The sequence below is a fragment of the Eubalaena glacialis genome, chromosome 10 (genome assembly GCF_028564815.1).
Source record: "Eubalaena glacialis isolate mEubGla1 chromosome 10, mEubGla1.1.hap2.+ XY, whole genome shotgun sequence".
In the NCBI taxonomy this organism is placed as follows: Eukaryota; Metazoa; Chordata; class Mammalia; order Artiodactyla; family Balaenidae; genus Eubalaena; species Eubalaena glacialis.
Window position 1 is genome coordinate 42,420,127 of NC_083725.1, and position 20,371 is coordinate 42,440,497.

At 38.0% G+C, this 20,371-nt stretch overlaps 1 protein-coding gene across 1 annotated transcript in view; it reads right to left on the reverse strand.

Moving 5' to 3' along the window:
* Positions 1-105: 105 nt before the first annotated feature.
* Positions 106-20,371, reverse strand: part of CEP126 (centrosomal protein 126) — a 171,384-nt gene continuing 151,118 nt past the window's right edge. The window contains 1 exon segment of the mRNA XM_061203698.1: positions 106-249. Within this exon segment, the coding sequence (XP_061059681.1) occupies positions 106-249 (144 nt within the window).

Below are 20,371 nucleotides of genomic sequence, written 5' to 3' on the forward strand. Positions count from 1 at the left end.
CGTTTCCATAGCAACGCGGGGCCGTTTCCATAGCAACGCGGCGGCCGTTGGGTGGGCCAGACGCTGCGGGGGCGGGGCCAGAGTGGGGCGGGGTCACGGGTCTACCTAGGCCGAGAAGATCCGCCTCCCGGCCCCGCGGCAGCTGGCGGAGGAAGAATCCCCCTTGGGGTTTCGGGGAGCCGCTATCGCAGCTCCTCCCGCGCGTATCGTCACTCTCGCTCCTTCACGCCGTCTTAGCGGTGCTGGAAACTAGGGGTCGGGGGTGGAGAAAAATTGCCAGTACATACTTGTTGAAATTAACTCGATAATAATTACGCTGCGTGGGTTAATTTCTTAGTCGCAAACGCTGTAATCTTAGATTTATAGCTATGTAAGTTTAGTGACGCAAACATTTCTGAATAAAAAGTTATTCTGAATTAATTAGGTTAATTAATTAGGTTTATCTATTATGACTACTTGGGAAACTATTCTTTTACCATCCGGCTTTTTTCTTTTTCTTTAAAAGTTACATCTGAAGGCTAAAAAAATTTTTCCATATACACTACAGTACAACGTGCTGTTTAATAGAAACACATATTTCTTATTTCCTATTGAAAATTACCTTTTGTATCTATAGTTTTGTTGTCGTTTTGTTTTGTCTAATAGCTGTGTATCTGAGCTTCAGAAGGGGGAGAGAGGAATGTCGTTCTTTTCCACCTCCTTGCTAACTCCCTTTCCTTTTCCCCTAGTCCTCCAAAAACTGATCTTGATTATTCCATATTCAGCCAACAGCAGTAGGAGAGAGGGAGGGAAACGCACACACACAGAATATTCGTTTTCGTTGTTGATTTTATTTTTTCATCAAGCCTTTGTCTTCTAAGTAGATTAGTCCTTTTATGTTATGGACATGGTTGGGTTTGAGCTTACCATCTTGTTTGTTGTTTTCTAATTCTGTTCTTTTTTCCTTTAATCCAAAAGTAGGCAAGAAAGAAGGAATAATATTTTTATTATTCCATTTTTCTCCTTTTTAGCTTTTTAGTTATACATTTTAGTATAATTTTTAATGGTTACTCAAGATAAAATATGACTCCTTGATTTATTACATAGCACCTTAACCCATCACTTACACTATGTTTCAAACAAGAACCTTACAACAGGTAAAATCTATTTATTCACTTTTCATCTTTTGGGTTTTTTTGGTCAATATTTTACTTCTACATAGGTCTAAAATACATTATTTTGTTACTGTTATTTTAAACAGCCAGTAATATTTCATATTTACTAGTATATTTACCCTTTACATTTTTCTTATTCCTTCCAGCAGTTCTGAATTTATAATCTGGGATTATTTTCATTGAGTTTGAACATCTTCTGTTGGTATTTCCTGTAATTCAGGTCTTCTGATGAGTAAGTTTCTCAGAGTTTGTTGTCTGAAAATGTCCTTATCGTCATTTTTAAATGATATCTTACAACAGACTGTACAGAATTGTAAGTTGACAACTTTTTTCCAGCACTGTAAAAATGTATTCTGTTGTCTTCTGGATTCCAAATTTTTGTTGAAAGGTCAAACATTAGTTTTAGTGTTGCTCCGTTCAAAGTCATATGTCTTTTTTTTTCTCTTCCTGCTTAAAATTTTTTTCTTTGCCTTTGGTTTCAGTAGATTGGCTATCCTCTTCTATCTGTTGTGTGTGTGTGTATGTGTGCTTTTGTGTGTGTCTTCTGTTTTCATCCTGTTTGGGATTTGCTGAGCTTCTTGAATTCTTTCACTGATGCCTTTTAATCAGTTTTTAAAAACTCAGCTATTATCTCTTCAAATATTTCTTCCACTTTTGTTCTCACTCTTCTCTTTTTCTTGGACTCCAATTACATGTATATTAGAACTTTTAACTCTTTCCCATATTTCTCTGTTATATCTTTTTCAATTCTTGGTTTCTTCTTGTGCTTCATCTTTTCCATTCTTTATTGACCTGACTTTGAATTCACTAATCTTTTCTGCTTAACTCTTAATTTCAGATATTTTATTTTTTAGTTCTTGAATGCCCATCTTAATCTTGTTTAATATATTCTATTTAAATCTCCATTTTTCCATTCATTTAGTATACATTTTTCTTTATTTAACAGGTTAAAGTTATATTTAAATCTTTGCTTCAATAGGAGAATTATTTTTGGATCTGCTTCTTTTGCCTGTTTTATTTCTTGATTATAAATCATGTTTCTCTGCCTTCTCACACATTTAACAACTTTTTGTTTTAGGTACAACATTGTGTGTTTGAAAAGTGTAAGAGATTCAGAAGACATTATCTTCCACTGGAAAGTATTCACTATTTGAAGGTGAATAGCCGATAACTTTAATATAATCAGGGATTCAGTGGGTCAAGGCTGAGTTTTAGTTTTAGTAGGACTGAACCGCAGTCCACCTCTTTTCTCCTATACCTTGAGCAGGCCTGATTGAAAATCTAACAGATCTCTATCTTCTTGGCCCCCAAAGATGAGAAAATTCAGGTTTTCCTTTCAGAGGTGTTGAGCTTGCTCTTTAGCTTCCCACATCCTACAGCACTGAAATCTAGCAAATGTCTTAATGGGGAGACTGAATGTGTGTTTGAGGCAGGCCCCATCCTTCCAGTAGGACTTTGTTTTCTAAGCACCATGACATTATGGAAAATCTCATTCTGTGCTTTAGAAGCCTTTGCAGAGCAACTCAGCATCCTACACATAGTACCCAAACTCAGCAAATTTTCTTTGGAAGTGTAGCCATGTTTGACCCTTCAGATTTCCTTGCATGACCACCAAAAGTCATTCAATCTTTACTTTGCGTATCAGCCAGTAAATGAGACTACTGAAAGAAAGGTCTTGTAAACATCAGCTCATCTTGGAAGGATTTTCTGGGGGAAGTATTAGAATGTAGATTCCTTGATTTCACCACCAGAGATTGAGATTCCACAGGTCTTGCATGGTGCCTAGGAACTTGTATTTTTAATATGCTCTTTGGATGAATTCGATGCAGGTTTTCTACACTATTCATTGAGAAAAACTTTCCCACACTTTCTTTACAATTTATCTTAAATCCCATCTCATGAAGAAATTTATTCCAATACTTCTGTCTGACTTCGTATACATTTAGTTTCTGCTAGACAATCAAATATTTGGTCATATACTATATTGTACTTTTATTTTTCTGATTTTTTGTGAACATCTTTCCAAATAGATTACATACTGTTCAACATGGGGGAATTTGCTTGACATTTTATAAAAACATTTTCCACATGACCTAAGCATGTAGTATTTGTTTAATTTTTTTCTAGGTTTTTCTGGTTTTATTGTGGTATAACCAACATACAATAAACTGCACGTATTTAAAGTGTACAGTGTCATGAGATTTGCTATATGTGATCTTTGTGGGTTTTTTTGTTTGTTTTTTCTTATTAGTCATCCATTTTATACACATCAGTGTATACATGTCTATCCCAATCGCCCAGTTCATCACACCACCATCCCAACCCCCCGCCGCTTTCCCCCCTTGCTGTCCATACGTTTGTTCTCTATGTCTGTGTCTCAATTTCTGCCCTGCAAACCGGTTCATCTGTACCATTTTTCTAGGTTCCACATATATGCGTTAATATACGATATTTGTTTTTCTCTTTCTGACTTACTTCACTCTGTATGACAGTCTTTAGGTCCATCCACATCTCTACAAATGACCCAATTTCGTTCCTTTTTATGGCTAAGTAATATTCCATTGTATATATGTACAACATCTTCTTTATTCATTCATCTGTCAATGGGCATTTAGGTTGCTTCCATGACCTGGCTATTGTAAATGGTGCTGCAATGAACATTGGGTGCATGTGTCTTTTTGAATTATGGTTTTCTCTGGGTATATGCCCAGTAGTGGGATTGCTGGGTCATATGGTAATTCTATTTTTAGTTTTTTAAGGAACCTCCATAATGTTCCTTAAATTTTTAAAAAAATCCCCCAATAAAAATAAAGATACAATTATACTTATTTTGGATTTAGGATGCTAATTTAAATTAGGAATTTTTGCTTATGTTTTGCATTACTCAAAAGTAATCATTTTTATTGTGTTGTTGATGAAATTCACCCTCTTTTTTTCAACCCTGTAATCAGTGATTATACTTTGACTATATAGTCTTAAGTTCAATATTTACTTGGAAATTGATAGTTTTCTAGTTGTTGTTTGTCACTTAAATATGCATGATTGGTATATGTTCTATACAACCTTTATTAATTCGGTCTTGACAATAGTTTTTTATTTTTATCTCCCAATTATCTTTAAGTTTTTCTTTTTTTTAAAAAATTGCATAAGTAACACATGTTTAACACAGGAAAGAAACAAGTAAGCAAAAAGAATAAAAATACCCATAATCCCAGAACTATGATTTTTCAACTTCTTGGATCAATGAAGAACATTTTCCATAGGGAGATTTTCCAGAAAAAAGATGTTTTCAGTCTAAATTTCATTGACTCACACTTTAAGGAGTCTTGGCCGGACAAGTATATGTGGAAAAATACCCTCCCACATTTACAAAACAGTTCTCATATTGTGTTTAATTTTATGTATGTTTATGGTTTGTTTTATCTTTATTTTTATGGTCAGTTTCAGTATTTTCACAGTACAGGATTGTTATTGATTAGGGTCCTTGGACTCTTTTTTTAAAAAAAATAATTAATTAATTAATTAATTAATTTATTTATTTTTGGCTGTGTTGGGTCTTTGTTGCTGCGCGCGGACTTCATCTAGTTGCGGCGAGCGGGAGCTACTCTTCCTTGCAGTGCGCGGGCTCCTCATTGCGGTGGCTTCTCTTGTTGCGGAGCACGGGCCCTAGGGCACGTGTGGGCTTCAGTAGTTGTGGCACGTGGGCTCTAGAGCGCAGGCTCAGTAGTTGTGGTGCACGGGCTTAATTGCTCCGCGGCATGTGGGATCTTCCTGGACTAGGGCTTGAACCCGTGCCCCCTGCATTGGCAGGCAGATTCTTAAACACTGCGCCACCAGGGAAGCCCCCTTGGACTCTTTAATCAAAAGAAATTGTAAGAGGCCAGATGAGGAATTCAGACAAGGCTTTACTGGGATTCGTGCTGCAGCCACGAGGGAGCAAAAACAAGTAACAGGTTCCCCTGCTCACTCCCTGAGGGGCTGCTAGCTGGTCCCTTAAAAAGGGTGAGGGTGGGGGTGGATCGGTGGATGGGGGTGGATCGGTGGATTGGGCTGGAGGGGTGGCTTAGGTGGTCTGCACACCCCCTTGGTGGTGCTGTGTGCAGGGATCACGTGCAGTACCCTGCTATTGCTCCCTGCACCTCAGAAGTGGCGTGTTGTTTTTGGCCTCTTTGTATCTTGTTGTTCATAATTTGTCACAACAGGGAATGGGTGCAGTTACAGTTTCTATTGCTCTAGGAGATGCATGTCCACATGCAAGCACTGCAGCAAAGGGTCCCAGGCCCCAGGTCCCAGCCTGTCTCAGTATAGATATGTTTAACAGCATGGACAGTGAAGTCAGATCAGAAATCCAACTCTAGCTCTAGTGTCTAGGTTTCCTCATCTGTAAATAGAACATAATTTTTTTTTTTTACTTTATAGGGTTATCATAAAGATTAAATTAGTTAAGTTGTGTGAAGTGCTTATCACAATGATTGACACTTAAAATTCTAATGTATGGTAGTTCTTAATATTAATGGTTATTTTCATGTGGGCTTCTAGGAACAGAATCTCAATATATAGTTTGTGTATACAGGAAATAAGGTTTGACTTGACATATTTTAATTTATGGCTCTCTCCTAGAGACTCGCTGGGTTAGAAATTATTGTTTTCTCTCCTTTAGCTTCTTCTAGTTTTTCATCACCTAATTGCTATGAATCTCAATTTTACATCCTTAAAATATGGACTTTGCCTCATTGGATTGTAAGTTGTTGCTACAAGATGAAGGTGTTAATTATTACTACTGGCTCCCATTCGCTTCATTTAACTGTAAAAGTTTACCAAGTGAAACATTACCGTTGTTCTAATATTTGGTCATTAACTGTTATTATTCTTTCAGGTTTTACATACCTTTCATTTGGCTAGTTAGCACATACCCTGAATGTCGCTAGGCACTATGGGAATTCCAAAATGTATAAAATATCGATCCTGCCTTCAAAGCCCTTACAAATTATTTGGAAATTATTGAACAATACTTGTCATCTTGCTATTTCACGTATTTAAACTCTACTGGCTTCCTCTCATCCTTCTAAAATTCAATCTAATCTTATTGACCATTTACTTGCCCTCTAGTCACTGTTTAAAGTTGCCAAACTACCAGCTTTTATCTGATAATTTACAATACACATATATTTTACCTAAAGTAAGTCTGACTAAAAACATTCAATAAAGTGAGGAGGGAGCTAATTCTAATATTGACTTATATCAATGTGTCAAAATAGCACTTATTTTCTTTCTGTGGTTCTACTTGGTGTGAATTTTCTATGATTCTAATGATTTGAAAAAGATTTACTGAACACAGTTAGAAGCCAAGAACAATATTAAGCTGATTCTAGTGGTTGTGTGTTCCTGATAGATAAGGATAGAATTTTTACTTTATGGAGGAATGAAATAGTAGCTGTGATCACAAGTAGTTGAAATTTGAAAAATGTTGTTCATCAGTAAGTTATTTTGTTTAGATCAGTGGCTATTCAAAGTCAGTTCATAATAAAAATTTCATCTGTGGCCAAATGGACAAACTAAGGGTGGTGTACTTTTTCATAAAATTAAATCACTTCGTATTAAAGAACTTTATTTTTAAATTATGCTCTCTTTTTTGTAATTAAAATCTCCTTTCCTTAGGAAATCATCATAATTAAATAAAAATTTTATAACCCTATGTTGGGTTGGTAGAGTAGAGCCTTGCTACTCGAAGTGTGGTCGATGGACAAACATCATTCACATCATTTGAGAGCTTGTAGAAATGCAGTATCTCTGACCCCACCCCAGACCTACTGAATCAGATTCTGCAGGTGATTCATATACACATTAAATTAGAGACGCTGGTCTAGATGATACCCATCTACCAGCCCTACCCCCTTTTACTCTTATTTTCAAGTTATTCTATACCTCCATCTACCCAATTGCTCAATTCGGAAACCTGGGACTTATCTTTGACCCCACCTTATCTCACCCCTCCCTTATCCTCTCCCATATAAACCTCATCATTAAATCTTATAATCTTCTAAATGTATATACTACAATCTGTTTACATCTCTTCAGGTTCCAGTGTTGACACTTTAGTCCAAGCCACCACCAATCTTTTTGCTTGGATGACTGTAAGCAAGACTTCCTACCTCATCTCCCTCTTTCACTTGTGCCCTCCTGACATCCATTTTGTACACAGCAGCCAGATATGAGCTTTTAAAAATAATACATCAGATTCTAAAACTATCCTGTTGAGAATCCTTTAATGGGTTTCTGTTGCACTTAGGGTAAAATCCAACTCCTGATGGTCTATATTCGTCATTTTCAGCCTCATTTCCTACCTCCTTCCTGGGATCCTTACTCAGGGAGCACTAGTCTGGAAAGAGCCAAGCTCTTTTCTTGCTCAGGGCCTTGGTAAAAGTATATCCTTTGCCTGGAACACCTTCCTTCCTTTTACTTTCAGCCTAACTACTTCCTATGCATCCTTCACATTTCAAATTATTAATTGCTTCCCCAGAGGGACCTTTCTGACAGCCCAGTTAATACTGGTTCTCCTGGTTATTCTCTCATAACACATACTTGTCCCTCACAACACTTATAACAATGTACAGTTATTTAAATATTTGTGTGCTTCCGTAGTTAATGTTTGTCTCCCTCACTAGCCAGTAAAATTCAAGAGGTCAGAGACTGTTCAACACATGTTCTTGGTCACTGGCGCACAGAAGGAAATTCCAAAAAATCTGTTGAGTAAATGAATCAATGATTCTGATTTTTCTGAGCTATATCATATTATATATGAAAAAGGCAAATAATTTGACTAAGTTGTATTTTTGTCCTAAGCATTAAATTTAGCCACAGGCAGACTTGCTGCCCGGCTATATTTATTTAATTTAAAACAATTTTGAGTACTTAAGGATTAAGAAGTCTATTTAAAGATAACATTTTATAAATTTAATTTATAGGTAGTGTAGCACTGTGGGTAAAGCATAGATTTTTTTAGATCAAGCGATCTGCTCTTTATTCTGCCAGGTACTAATCTCTAAGCCTCAGTTTCCTCGTCTGGATAGCTGCAATAATATACACGCTTAACACTGTGCCTGTATGTGCTAACAGAACGTTATCGTTATTTGCTTACGTATTGACTTTGACTACGTTTAGCACAGCTGCAGCCTGTAGTTCATCAAGTCATATGTCTCCGGGCAGTTAAAAGGCCCTGTGGTAAAGGAAAGGGTTAAACCTGACGCCTTCTATTTCCGGAAGACCTCTGCCTAGAGAATGGTGCGGAGCGGGGGTGGGCTGGGGTGGAGTTAGGGCCTCAGGAAAATATAAACAAGTAGGGGGTAGAACTTGTCTCTGTTCTGTGACAGGGCTCCTGTCTTTGACATTAAAGCTTTTCAGGGCTGTCAAAAAAAGCAGTTCCTCTGCCTTTCTAATGGCTGTTAGTCTTGTTTGGTTTCTATAAAAATACTTTTTATTGCAAAATCCTGGTTTTGGTTTGCACTTGTTTAAACAAAATTTATGAAATGTTATAAAGTTAAGGTGTCTTGATTTCCTACTCAGATCAGTCCGCCACGCCTCCAGCACTGCGAGAGGGACAAGGGCCAGCGAGGGGCTGAAACTCTTGCTGCAATGGAGGAAAACGCTAAAGAAATCAAGCAGGAGATCGAATCTTCGGGAAATTGGCACACAGAAATAAAGCTCCAATCGGGGAGGGTGTGGCTCTTGATTATTATTTATACGTTCTTCTTTATGGGTAAATCTACAGGTAAACCTACATAGATAAACCTACACTTAATCCAAGAACTCGGGATTGCTTGAAGGAAAGGACCGCTGAGCTGCTTCACATTTGTTTTGTGTGTGAATGGAATTCTGGTCAAAGATCCTCCTGTAAACCTATTAAACGTGACCACCCTTCACCACCCAACCGTATCCGCCCACCTGAATTGCCTTTCCTCACCTTCTGAGATATCCTGGCTCGTTGTGTTGTTTCCTATTTGGAAATAGGAACATACTTGTGAGGCTCTGTTCCTGGGTGCCTCTTCGTAAGGGTAATATTTATCTAGCTTCTCATGCAGGCAGGTGCGGCCCCTTTTCCAAGGCTACAGGAGACGCTTTCATTTTGTGTGTTGCAATGTCAGGGAACTCCAGGGATGGGGGTGGGTGGGTCGGGGTCTCCCAATCAGGGCGGGTCTCCCAGTCAGGGCAGGTCTCTTTGCAGACTCCAGGAGACAATTTCTCAAGATTTATTAAAAAAAAATTTAAACTTTTTTACAAGAGGGATGGGCTACTGTTGATGCTTTTTTTTTTTTTATGAGTTAACCTGTTGATGCTTTTGTGTGTGTGTGTGTGTGTGTGTGTGTGTTTGTGTGTGTGTGTTGATGCTTTAAGAGATTGTTATGATTTGTAAAAAACGGCTCCTCAGAAAGCACAATGATTTTGTTAAACCAGCGTATCATGTTCTTTAGACACGCTTTTAAGCAGTTATTAATACAGAGGATACGATGAGGGTCCTAGAGATGTGCCAGTGTGTACGCCAGTCTTTCTTGGCCATAGGATCATGCTGTTTTCTTGTCCCTGTATTCTTATCTTTGTAGTTCACTGTGAATGTTTTAAAATGATTTGGTTTGAATAAGATGCTAAGGCGTATGGAGCTGTGCATGTGGCATTTTGACCTTTTTTTTCCTCTGCCACTTCCTTCTCCCCTTACCTTGCACATATCTGTAGATTTTCAGGTGTATCCAGGTTCCAGTGTTGCAAAGGAATAAACATACCTCCTCTCATTCAGCCAGTCAACTGAGATGGTGGATTGTGAGGATTAATGATTTAACACATGGTATGTGCTTAGACCAGTCTCCTGCACACAGAAAGCACTCAAGTGTTAGCTATTGTTATTATTTATTGGGTGCCCATTATTTACAAAGGGGCTTTATGTGCTTCTTAGAGAGCAGTCTTCTAAAAGCTTACAGTATAGTAGGAGAGACAGGACATGTACATAGCAGCTAGAGTTATTGTTTTTAAAAAAATCTGACCATATCCTATGGTATAAAAATTTTCAAATTCTTATCAGGCTTCTAATAGGTAGGTAGGTCTGCCTCTACCTACCAATACAGTCACATCTTGCACCTCTTGTACCACTTTCTCCTTTGTTCTCTAAACTCTAGCTATATTGGATTATTTCATTTCCTAGAATGCAAAGTCCATGAGAGGAAGGAATTTTCTTCTGTTTTGTTTAGTGATGGAACTCCAGCACCTAAAATTATGTCTGGCACACAGGAAGATATATATATATTTGTTGAATAAATGTCAGTGTTAGCATTTGCGACTCTCTCTTACTTGAATACAACCCACTTCTTATCCCCATCACCTTCTTTCACTAAGGCAGTCTCTACTTATGCTTTTGGCCTGTGCTTAATATCACTTCTTTAGAGAGTCATTCCCTGACACCCTTGTTTGAATTAAGTTTTGTGCTACACGCTCTTTTACTACTGTGAACTTTAAAACTTCCAATTATTTGTTTAAAGTATGGAAAGAATCATATCTGTTTTAGTCACGCTATATCCCCAGGTCCTAGTTTATTGCCTGGATCATTGAAAGTTCTTAATTAATTCAAGTAAAAATTGGCTCTAATGGAAGGTAGACCAAGATAAATGCTATAGTGCCAGAAGAGGAATATAGATAAAGTGCTTGAAATTTAGAGGAGAAAAATATTATTAACAATGACAAGAATCAGGGAATGTTCAATGGAGGCTATAGTATTAGAGCTAGGCTTAATGGATAGGTAGGATATGGAGGTGGTGAGAAATGTCACCCTTGCCAAAATAGCCTGAGCCAGTGCATGGAAATGGTGTAGATGTGTGTACCGCCCAGAAACCCTTGCAGAACTGAGGCACTCATTCCCCCAACTGATGGAATTGTGGTCTGTGGGTGGCTAATAACCGAGTCTTTCTCCAGGAAAGGCCCACAACCCAAGAGAGCTCTTCACCCAAGTTTACTTCCTCAGGGCAGCCACAATCCAACGGCTGGACAACACTGCCCCTTACCTCAATTTGGGACATCTCATTCAAGTTTCAGAGATCTTTCTAGCTTTGTCTGGAATCTCTATTGTAACTGTTTCAGAGTTCTAACATCTCTTTCTATTTCATCCTACTTCCTTCACTCTTTTACAGGAGAGCACTCCTCGATAAAACTCTTGTGCACAGATCTCTGCCTCAAAGTCTGTTTCCTGGGGATTTTGATCTATAAGAAGCAGATATTGTGAGGCTCACATAGGAGGATCAATTGGTCTAGAGAGTGGGTTTTTTGGTTTTTTTTTTTTTTCCTTTTAAAGCAGTTGAATATCTTCAATAAAATTCTTGTCTGGAAGCATCATCATGTAAATCTGGTGAAAGGGGAGTTTCTGTACTTGAAGTGGGAGTGAGCGATACTGTCTTTGCCTCTTTTGACTCCGTTATTCTATGCCAAGATGGTTCTCAGAGGGCTTTACACACCCACAGGTCTCATCTCTGTACAGTTCAAAAAGCAGTAGGAAAATCACAGAATCCATGAAACAGGGTAGGAAAGAAAACAGGGCCAGGCCATTGAGTGCTTTGGATGTCAGGACAGGAAATCTGAACATTATTCTGGAGGTGAGGGTAGGAGGGTATGGAGAGTATTGACAGTATCTGATTAAGGGGCTAACATGATCAGAACTGCATTGAGGCAAATGGCTAAACGTAAGGGGAAAAAAGAAATCTCTACCTCACATTATATAACAATTCCCAGGTGGAATAAATACATACATGTAATGAAGTCATAAAATTCCTATAAAATATATAAATATTTACACAATCTTGGGGTTTTCCTTAAAAACATGATACCACAGGAGTTACCTGGGGGCAGTCTTTTATTTTTCTTTTTTTTTTTTAACATTTAATTTTATTTATTTACTTTTTTTATACAGCAGGTTCTTATTAGTTATCTATTTTATACATATTAATGTATATATGTCAATCCCAATCTGCCAATTCATCCCACCCCCCTTACCCCCCTTGGTGTCCATACGTTTGTTCTCTACATCTGTGTCTCAATTTCTGCCCTGCCAACCAGTTCATCTGTACCATTTTCTAGGTTCCACATATATGCGTTAATATACGATATTTGTTTTTCTCTTTCTGACTTACTTCACTCTGTATGACAGTCTTTAGGTCCACCCACATCTCTACAAATGACCCAATTTCATTCCTTTTTATGGCTGAGTAATAGTCCATTGTATATATGTACCACATCTTCCTTATCCATTCATCTGCCAATGGGCATTTAGGTTGCTTCCATGACCTGGCTATTGTAAATAGTGCTGCAATGAACATTGGGGTGCATGTGTCTTTTTGAATTATGGTTTTCTCTGGGTATATGCCCAGTAGTGGGATTGCTGAGTCATATGGTAATTCTATTTTTAGTTTTTTAAGGAACCTCCATAATGTTCTCTATAGTGGCTGTATCAATTTACACTCCCACCAACAGTGCAAGAGGGTTCCCTTTTCTCCACACCCTCTCCAGGATTTATTGTTTGTAGATTTTCTGATGATGCCCATTCTAACCGGTGTAAGGTGATACCTCATTGTAGTTTTGATTTGCATTTCTGTAATAATTAGTGATGTTAAGCAGCTCTTCATGTGCCTCTTGGCCATCTGTATGTCTTCTTTGGAGAAATGTCTATTTAGGTCTTCTGCCCATTTTTGGATTGGGTTCTTTGTTTTTTTAATATTGAGCTGCGTGAGCTGTTTATATATTTTGGAGATTAATCCTTTGTCCGTTGATTCATTTGCAAATATTTTCTCCCATTCTGAGGGTTGTCCTTTCGTCTTGTTTACAGTTTCCTTTGCTGTGCAAAATCTTTTAAATTTCATTAGGTCCCAGTTGTTTATTTTTGTTTTTATTTCCATTACTCTGGGAGGTGGGTCGAAAAAGATCTTGCTGTGATTTATGTCAAAGAGTGTTCTTCCTATGTTTTCCTCTAAGAGTTTTATTGTGTCTGGCCTTACATTTATGTCTTTAATCCTTTTTTTTTTTTTTTTTTAATTTTATTTATTTATTTATTCATTCATTCATGGCTGTGTTGGGTCTTCGTTTCCGTGGGAGGGCTTTCTCTAGTTGCGGCAAGTGGGGGCCACTGTTCATCGCGGTGCGCGGGCCTCTCACTATCGCGGCCTCTCTTGTTGTGGAGCGCAGGCTCCAGACGTGCAGGCTCAGCAATTGTGGCTCACGGGCCTACTTGCTCTGCGGCATGTGGGATATTCCTGGGCCAGGGCTCGAACCCGTGTCCCCTGCATTGGTAGGCAGATTCTCAACCACTGCACCACCAGGGAAGCCCTCTTTAATCCATTTTAAATTCATTTTTGTGTATGGTGTTAGGAAGTGTTCTAATTTCATTCTTTTACATGTAGCTGTCCAGTTTTCCCAGCACCACTTATTGAAGAGACTGTCTTTTCTCCATTGTATATCCTTGCCTCCTTTGTCAAAGATTAGTTGACCAAATGTGCTTGGGTTTATCTCTGGGCTTTCTGTCCTGTTCCATTGATCTATATTTCTGTTTTTGCAGCAGTACCATATTGTCTTGATTACTGTAGCTTTGTAATATAGTCTGAAGTCAGGGAGTCTGATTCGTCCAGCTCTGTTTTTTTTTTTCCTCTCAAGGTTGCTTTGGCTATTCGGGATCTTTTGTGTCTCCATAGAAATTTTAAGATTTTTTGTTTGAGTTCTGTAAAAAAATACCACTGGTAATTTCATAGAGATTGCATTGAATCTGTAGATTGCTTTGGGTAGAAAAGGCATTTTCACAATATTGAGTCTTCCAGTCCAAGAACATGGTATATTTCTCCATCTCTTTGTGTCATTTTTGATTTCTTTCATCAATGTCTTATAGTTTTCTGAGTACAGGTCTTTTACCTCCTTAGGTAGGTTTATTCCTAGGTATTTTATTCTTTTTGTTGCAATGGTGAATGGGATTGTTTCCTTAATTTCTCTTTCTGATCTTTTGTTGTTGGTGTATAGGAATTCAAGAGATTTCTGTGCATTAATTTTGTATCCTGCAACTTTACCAAATTCATTGATTAGCTCTAGTACATTTCTAGTGGCATCTTTAGGATTTTCTATGTATAGTATCATGTCACCTGTGAACAGTGAAAGTTTCACTTCTTCTTTTCAAACTTGTATACTTTTATTTCTTTTTCTTCTCTGATTGCCATGGCTAGGACTTCTAAAACTATGTTGAATAATAGTGGTGAGAGTGGACATCGTTGTCTTCTTCCTGATCTTAGATGAAATGCTTTCAGTTTTTCACCATTGAGAATGATGTTTGCTGTGGGTTTGTCGTATATGGCCTTTATTATGTTGAGGTAGGATCCCTCTATGCCAACTTTCTGGAGAGGTTTTATCATAAGTGGGTGTCGAATTTTGTCAAAAGCTTTTTCTGCATCTATGGAGATGATCATATGGTTTTTATCCTTCAGTTTGTTAATATGGTGTATCACATTGATTGATTTGCATATATTGAAGAATCCTTGCATCCCTGGGATAAATCCAACTTGATCATGGTGTATGATACTTTTAATGTGTTGTTGGATTCTGTTGGCTAGTATTTTGTTGAGGATTTTTGCAACTATATTCATTGGTGATATTTGTTGGTAATTTTCCTTTTTTGTAGGATCTTTGTATGGTTTTCATATCAGGGTGATGATGGCCTTGTAGAATGAGTTTAGGAGTGTTTCTTCCTCTGAAGTTTTTTGGAAGAATTTGAGAAGGATGGGTGTTAACTCCTTTCTAAATGTTTGATAGAATTCACCAGTGAAGCCATCTGGTCCTGGACTTTTGGTTGTAGGAAGAATTTTAATCACAGTTTCAATTTCATTACTTGTGATTGGTCTGTTCATATTTTCTATTTCTTCCTGGTTCAGTCTTGGAAGGTTATACCTTTCTAAGAATTTGTCCATTTCTTCCAGGTTGTCCATTTTATTGGCATAGAGTTGCTTGTAGTAGTCTCTTATGATGCTTTGTATTTCTGCGGTGTCCATTGTAACTTCTTTTTCATTTCTAATTTTATTAATTTGAGTCTTCTCCCTCTTTTTCTTAATGAGTCTGGCTAAAGGTTTATCAAGCTGGTTTATCTTCTCAGAGAACCATCTTTTAGTTTTATTGATCTTTGCTATTGTTTTCTTGGTTTCTATTTCATTTATTTCTGCTCTGATCTTTATGATTTCTTTCCATCTACTAACTTTGGGTTTTGTTTGTGCTTCTTTCTCTAGTTCCTTTAGGTGTAAGGTTAGATTGTTTATTTGAGATTTTCCTTGTTTCTTGAGTAAGATTGTATTGCTATAAACTTCCCTCTTAGAACTGCTTTTGCTGCATCCCATAGGTTTTGTGTTTTCATTGTCATTTGTCTATAGGTATATTTTGATTTCCTCTTTGATTTCTTCAGTGATCTCTTAGTTATTTAGTAACGTATTGTTTAGCCTCCATGTGTTTGTCTTTTTTACATTTTTTTCCCTGTAATTTATTTTTAATCTCATAGCGTATGGTTGGAAAAGATGCTTGATATGATTTCAATTTTCTTAAATTTACCAAGGCTTGACTTGTGACCCAAGATGTGATCTATCCTGGAGAATGTTCTGTGTGTACTTGAGAAGAAAGTGTAATCTGCTGTTTTTGGATGGAATGTCCTATAAATATCAATTAATTTCATCTGGTTTAATGTGTCATTTAAAGCTTGTGTTTCCTTATTAATTTTCTGTCTGGATGATCCATCCTTTGGTGTAAGTGAGGTTTTAAAGTCCCCCACTATTATTGTGTTACTGTCAATTTCCTCTCTTATAGCTGTTAGCATTTGCCTTATGTATTGAGGTGCTCCTATGTTGGGTGCATATATATTTATAATTGTTCTATCTTCTTCTTGGATTGATCCCTTGATCATTATGTAGTGTCCTTCCTTGTCTCTTGCAACAGTCTTTATTTTAAAGTCCATTTTATCTGATATGAGTATTGCTACTCCAGCTTTCTTTTGATTTCCATTTGCATGGAATATCTTTTTCCATCCTCTCACTTTCAGTCTGTATGTGTCCTTAGGTCTGAAGTGGGTCTCTTGTAGACAGCATATATATGGGTCCTGTTTTTGTATCCATTCAGAGAGCCTTTGACTTTTGGTTGGAGCATTTAATCCATTTACATTTAAGGTAATTATTGATATGTATGTTCCTAGTACCATTTTCTTAATTGTTTTAGGTTTGTTTTTGTAGGTCCTTTTCTTCTCTTGTGTTTCCCACTTAGAAAAGTTCCTTTAGCACTTGTTGTAGAGCTGGTTTGGTGGTGCTGAATTCTCTTAGCTTTTGCTTGTCTGTAAAGCTTTTGATTTCTCCATCGAATCTGAATGAGACCTTTGCAGGGTAGAGTAATCTTGGTTGTCAGTTCTTCCCTTTCATCACTGTAAATATGTCATGGCACTCCCTTCTGGCTTGTAGAGTTTCTGCTGAGAAATCAGCTGTTAACCTTATGGGAGTTCCCTTGTATGTTATTTATCATTTTTCCCTTGTTGTTTTTAATAATTTTTCTTTGTCTTTAATTTTTGTCAATTTGATTACTATGTGTCTTGGTGTGTTTCTCCTTGGGTTCATCCTGCCTGGGACTCTCTGCACTTCCTGGACTTGGGTGGCTATTTCCTTTCCCATGTTAGGGAAATTTTTGACTATAATCTCTTCAAATATTTTCTCTGGTCCTTTCTCTCTCTGTTCTCCTTCTGGGACCCCTGCAATGTGAATGTTAGGGTGTTTAATGTTGTCCCAGAGGTCTCTTAGGCTGTCTTAATTTCTTTTCATTCTTTTTTCTTTATTCTGTTTCATGGCAGTGTATTCCACCATTCTGTCTTCCAGGTCACTTACCCATTCTTCTGCCTCAGTTATTCTGCTGTTGATTCCTTCTAGTGTATTTTTCATTTCAGTTATTGTATTGTTCATCTCTGTTTGTTTGTTCTTTAATTCTTCTAGGTGTTTGTTCTTTAATTCTTCTAGGTGTTTGTTCTTTAATTCTTCTAGGTCTTTGTTAAACATTTCTTGCATCTTCTCCATCTTTGCCTCCATTCTTTTTCCAAGGTTCTGGATCATCTTCACTATCATTATTCTGAATTCTTTTTCTGGATGGTTGCCTATCTCCACTTCATTTAGTTGTTTTTCTTGGGTTTTATCTTGTTCCTTCATCTGGTACACAGTCCTCTGCCTTTTCATCTTGTCTATGTTTCTGTGAATGTGGTTTTCTTTCCACAGGATGCAGGATTGTAGTTTTTCTTGCTTCTGTTGTCTGCCCTCTGGTAGTTGAGGCTATCTAAGAGAACTGTGCAAGCTTTCTGATGGGAGGGGCTGGTGGTGGGTAGAGCTGGGTGTTGATCTGGTGGGCAGAGCTCAGTAAAACTTCAATCCACTTGTCTGCTGATGGGTGGGGCTGAGTTCCCTCCTTGTTGGTTGTTTGGCCTGAGGCAACTCAGCACTGGAGCCTACAGGCCATTTGGTGGAGCTAATCGTTGACTCTGTGATGGCCCACGCCAAGGAGTACTTCCCAGAACTTCTGCTGCCTGTGTCCTTGGCCCTGGGGTGAGGCACAGCTGCCCCCCACCTCTTTAGGAAACCCTCCAACACTAGCACGTAGGTCTGGTTCACTCTCCTATGGGGTCACTGCTCCTTCCCCCAGGTCCTGATGTGCACACTACTTTGTGTGTGCCTTTCAAGAGTGGAGTCTCTGTTTCTCCCAGACCTGTCGAAGTCCTGCAGTCAAATCCCGCTAGCCTTCAAAGTCTGATTCTCTGGGAATTCCTCCTCCCCTTGCCAGACCCCCAGGTTGGGAAGCCTGATGTGGGGCTCAGAACCTTCACTCCAGTTGTTGGACTTCTGTGATATAATTGTTGTCTAGTTTGTGAGTCACCCACCCAGCGGTTATGGGATTTGATTTTATTGTGATTGCGCCCCTCCTCCCATCTCACTGCGGCTTCTTCTTTGTCTTTGGATGTGGGGTATCTTTTTTGATGGTTTCCAGTGTCTTCCTGTCGATGACTGTTCAGCAGTTAGTTGTGATTCTGGTGCTCTCACAAGAGGGAGTGATTACACGTCCTTCTACTCTGCCATGTTGAACCAATGTGGGGACCTTCTTTTTAAGTATGATACTCAAGAAAGAAAGAAAAAGATTGACAGATTTATATGAAAAATTAGAAACGTCTGTACATGTAAGAAAGAAAGCCAAATGATAATTGGAAAATATATTTTGAAATAAATAAAATAGATTATGGATTACTATCCTGAATACATAAAAGGCTCATGGGACTTCCCTAGTGGTCCAGTGGTTAAGACTTCACCTTCCAACGCAAGGGGTGCGGGTTCGATCCCTGGTCAGGGAGCTAAGATCCCACATGCCTTGTGGCCAAAAAACCAAAGCATAAAACAGAAGCAATATCATAAAAAATTCAATAAAGACTTTAAAAAAATGGTCCACATAAAAAAATGTTTTAAAAAATACATAAAATGCTCATAAAAATCAACTTAAATATAGAAAAATTGGGTAAATTATATGAACACCTAATTCACAAAAGAAAAAATATTAAATGACCAACCAAAATTAAAAAAAAATTCTAATAATCAAAGAAGTAAGTATAAATTAAAACAATGATGTCCTTTTTTTTCACTTATCAACCTGGCAATGTATGGCAGATACTGTTGGTTGCTTACCCCAAAGTCACCACCCAGTCTTCTTACTTGCTAACAGAATCATAGCTATGTTTTCAAATTGGGTAGAGGTTTAACGTTTTCAATTAAGGCACTTCCAGTCCCTAGTTTAAGGGTAAATCTGAGGTCTATTTAGGCTGTTGAAATAGAAGGGTAAGTCAGCTAGAAGACTTCCAGGAAAAACTCCTCCCTGGACTTTCAACATTGCTGAGCATTCCTATGAAATTTCTCCAGTATGTTCACTTTCCCACTTTCTAAGACAATTATACCACACCTTCTCCGATAGCCCCTAAATTCTACATTTGCATTCCCACCTGAGCTGGTGACCTTGCCTTGTATTTGAATGAGAAAAAAAGAAGCAATCAGAGAGAATCTCTTCATTTTCACACCATCAACTCTGTCAACCTAATAGAAGCACCATTGCCTTGTCCCCCATCAAACTTCAAACCCTTCACTTGGATTCTACCCCTTTGACTTCCTCAAGGACTTACCTCCTGCATTTGTTTCCTTCTCTCCTGCATTAGCTCTTTCACTCTACTTGATTCTTTTTTTTTTTTCTACTTGATTCTCTACTTGATCATCCACACAAATGTACACCATTATCTCCCATCCTAAAAACAACACAAAAACAAACCCATAAAAACTTCTTTGGACTCCATATGACCTTCTGGCTACCACCCCATTTCTTAGCTCCCCTTCACAGCAAAGTATCTTGAAAACTTGTCTTAGTCACTGTTTTACTTCACATTTTCTCCTCCAGCTGCTCTAGTTAATCTTGGGTCTGCACTAATCCATTAAGACTGTCTTTTCAAGGTTATTAGTGACTGCCAGTGTTTCTAAATCTTACTGTTTCTTTTTTATTCTTTACTTGATCTTTTAGTAGCTGTGTATTCCTGGTGTCTCTTCCTTTCCTTATAAGTACACCAGTCCTGTGGGTTAGAGTTCCACACTTATGACCTCATTTAACCTTAATTACTTCCTTAAAGGCTCTATCTCCAATTACGACCTCATTGTGGGTTAGGGCTTCAACCTATGAAATTTGGAGTGAGACACACAATTTTGTACATAAGAGTTATTTTAGCTTTAAATACCATCTAGAGGCCATTAAAAAAAAAATTCCCTGACTCGGACCTCTCTCTGAAATTCCAGACTTTTATCTCCAAATGCCTCCTTAACATCTTGCATGGATATCTAAAAGCACCTACATTTAACATGGCCAAAACAGGCCCCCTCCCTCTCCTGCTTCTTCCACCACTTTCTAGTTTTTTCCATCCTAGTCAATAGCCTCTCCATCTTCTTTGTAGTTCAAGCCCCAAATATAAGAATTCCTGTCTTTTCCCCATCTTCCACAGCCAATGTACCAGCAGTTTCTATCAATTCTACTTCTAAAACTTTCCAAATCTGTCCATTTCTCTTCTTGTCTCCTATTCCCAGGCCAGTACAAGTCTCCATTTTTTCTCCCTTGGACAATAGCTTCCTAAT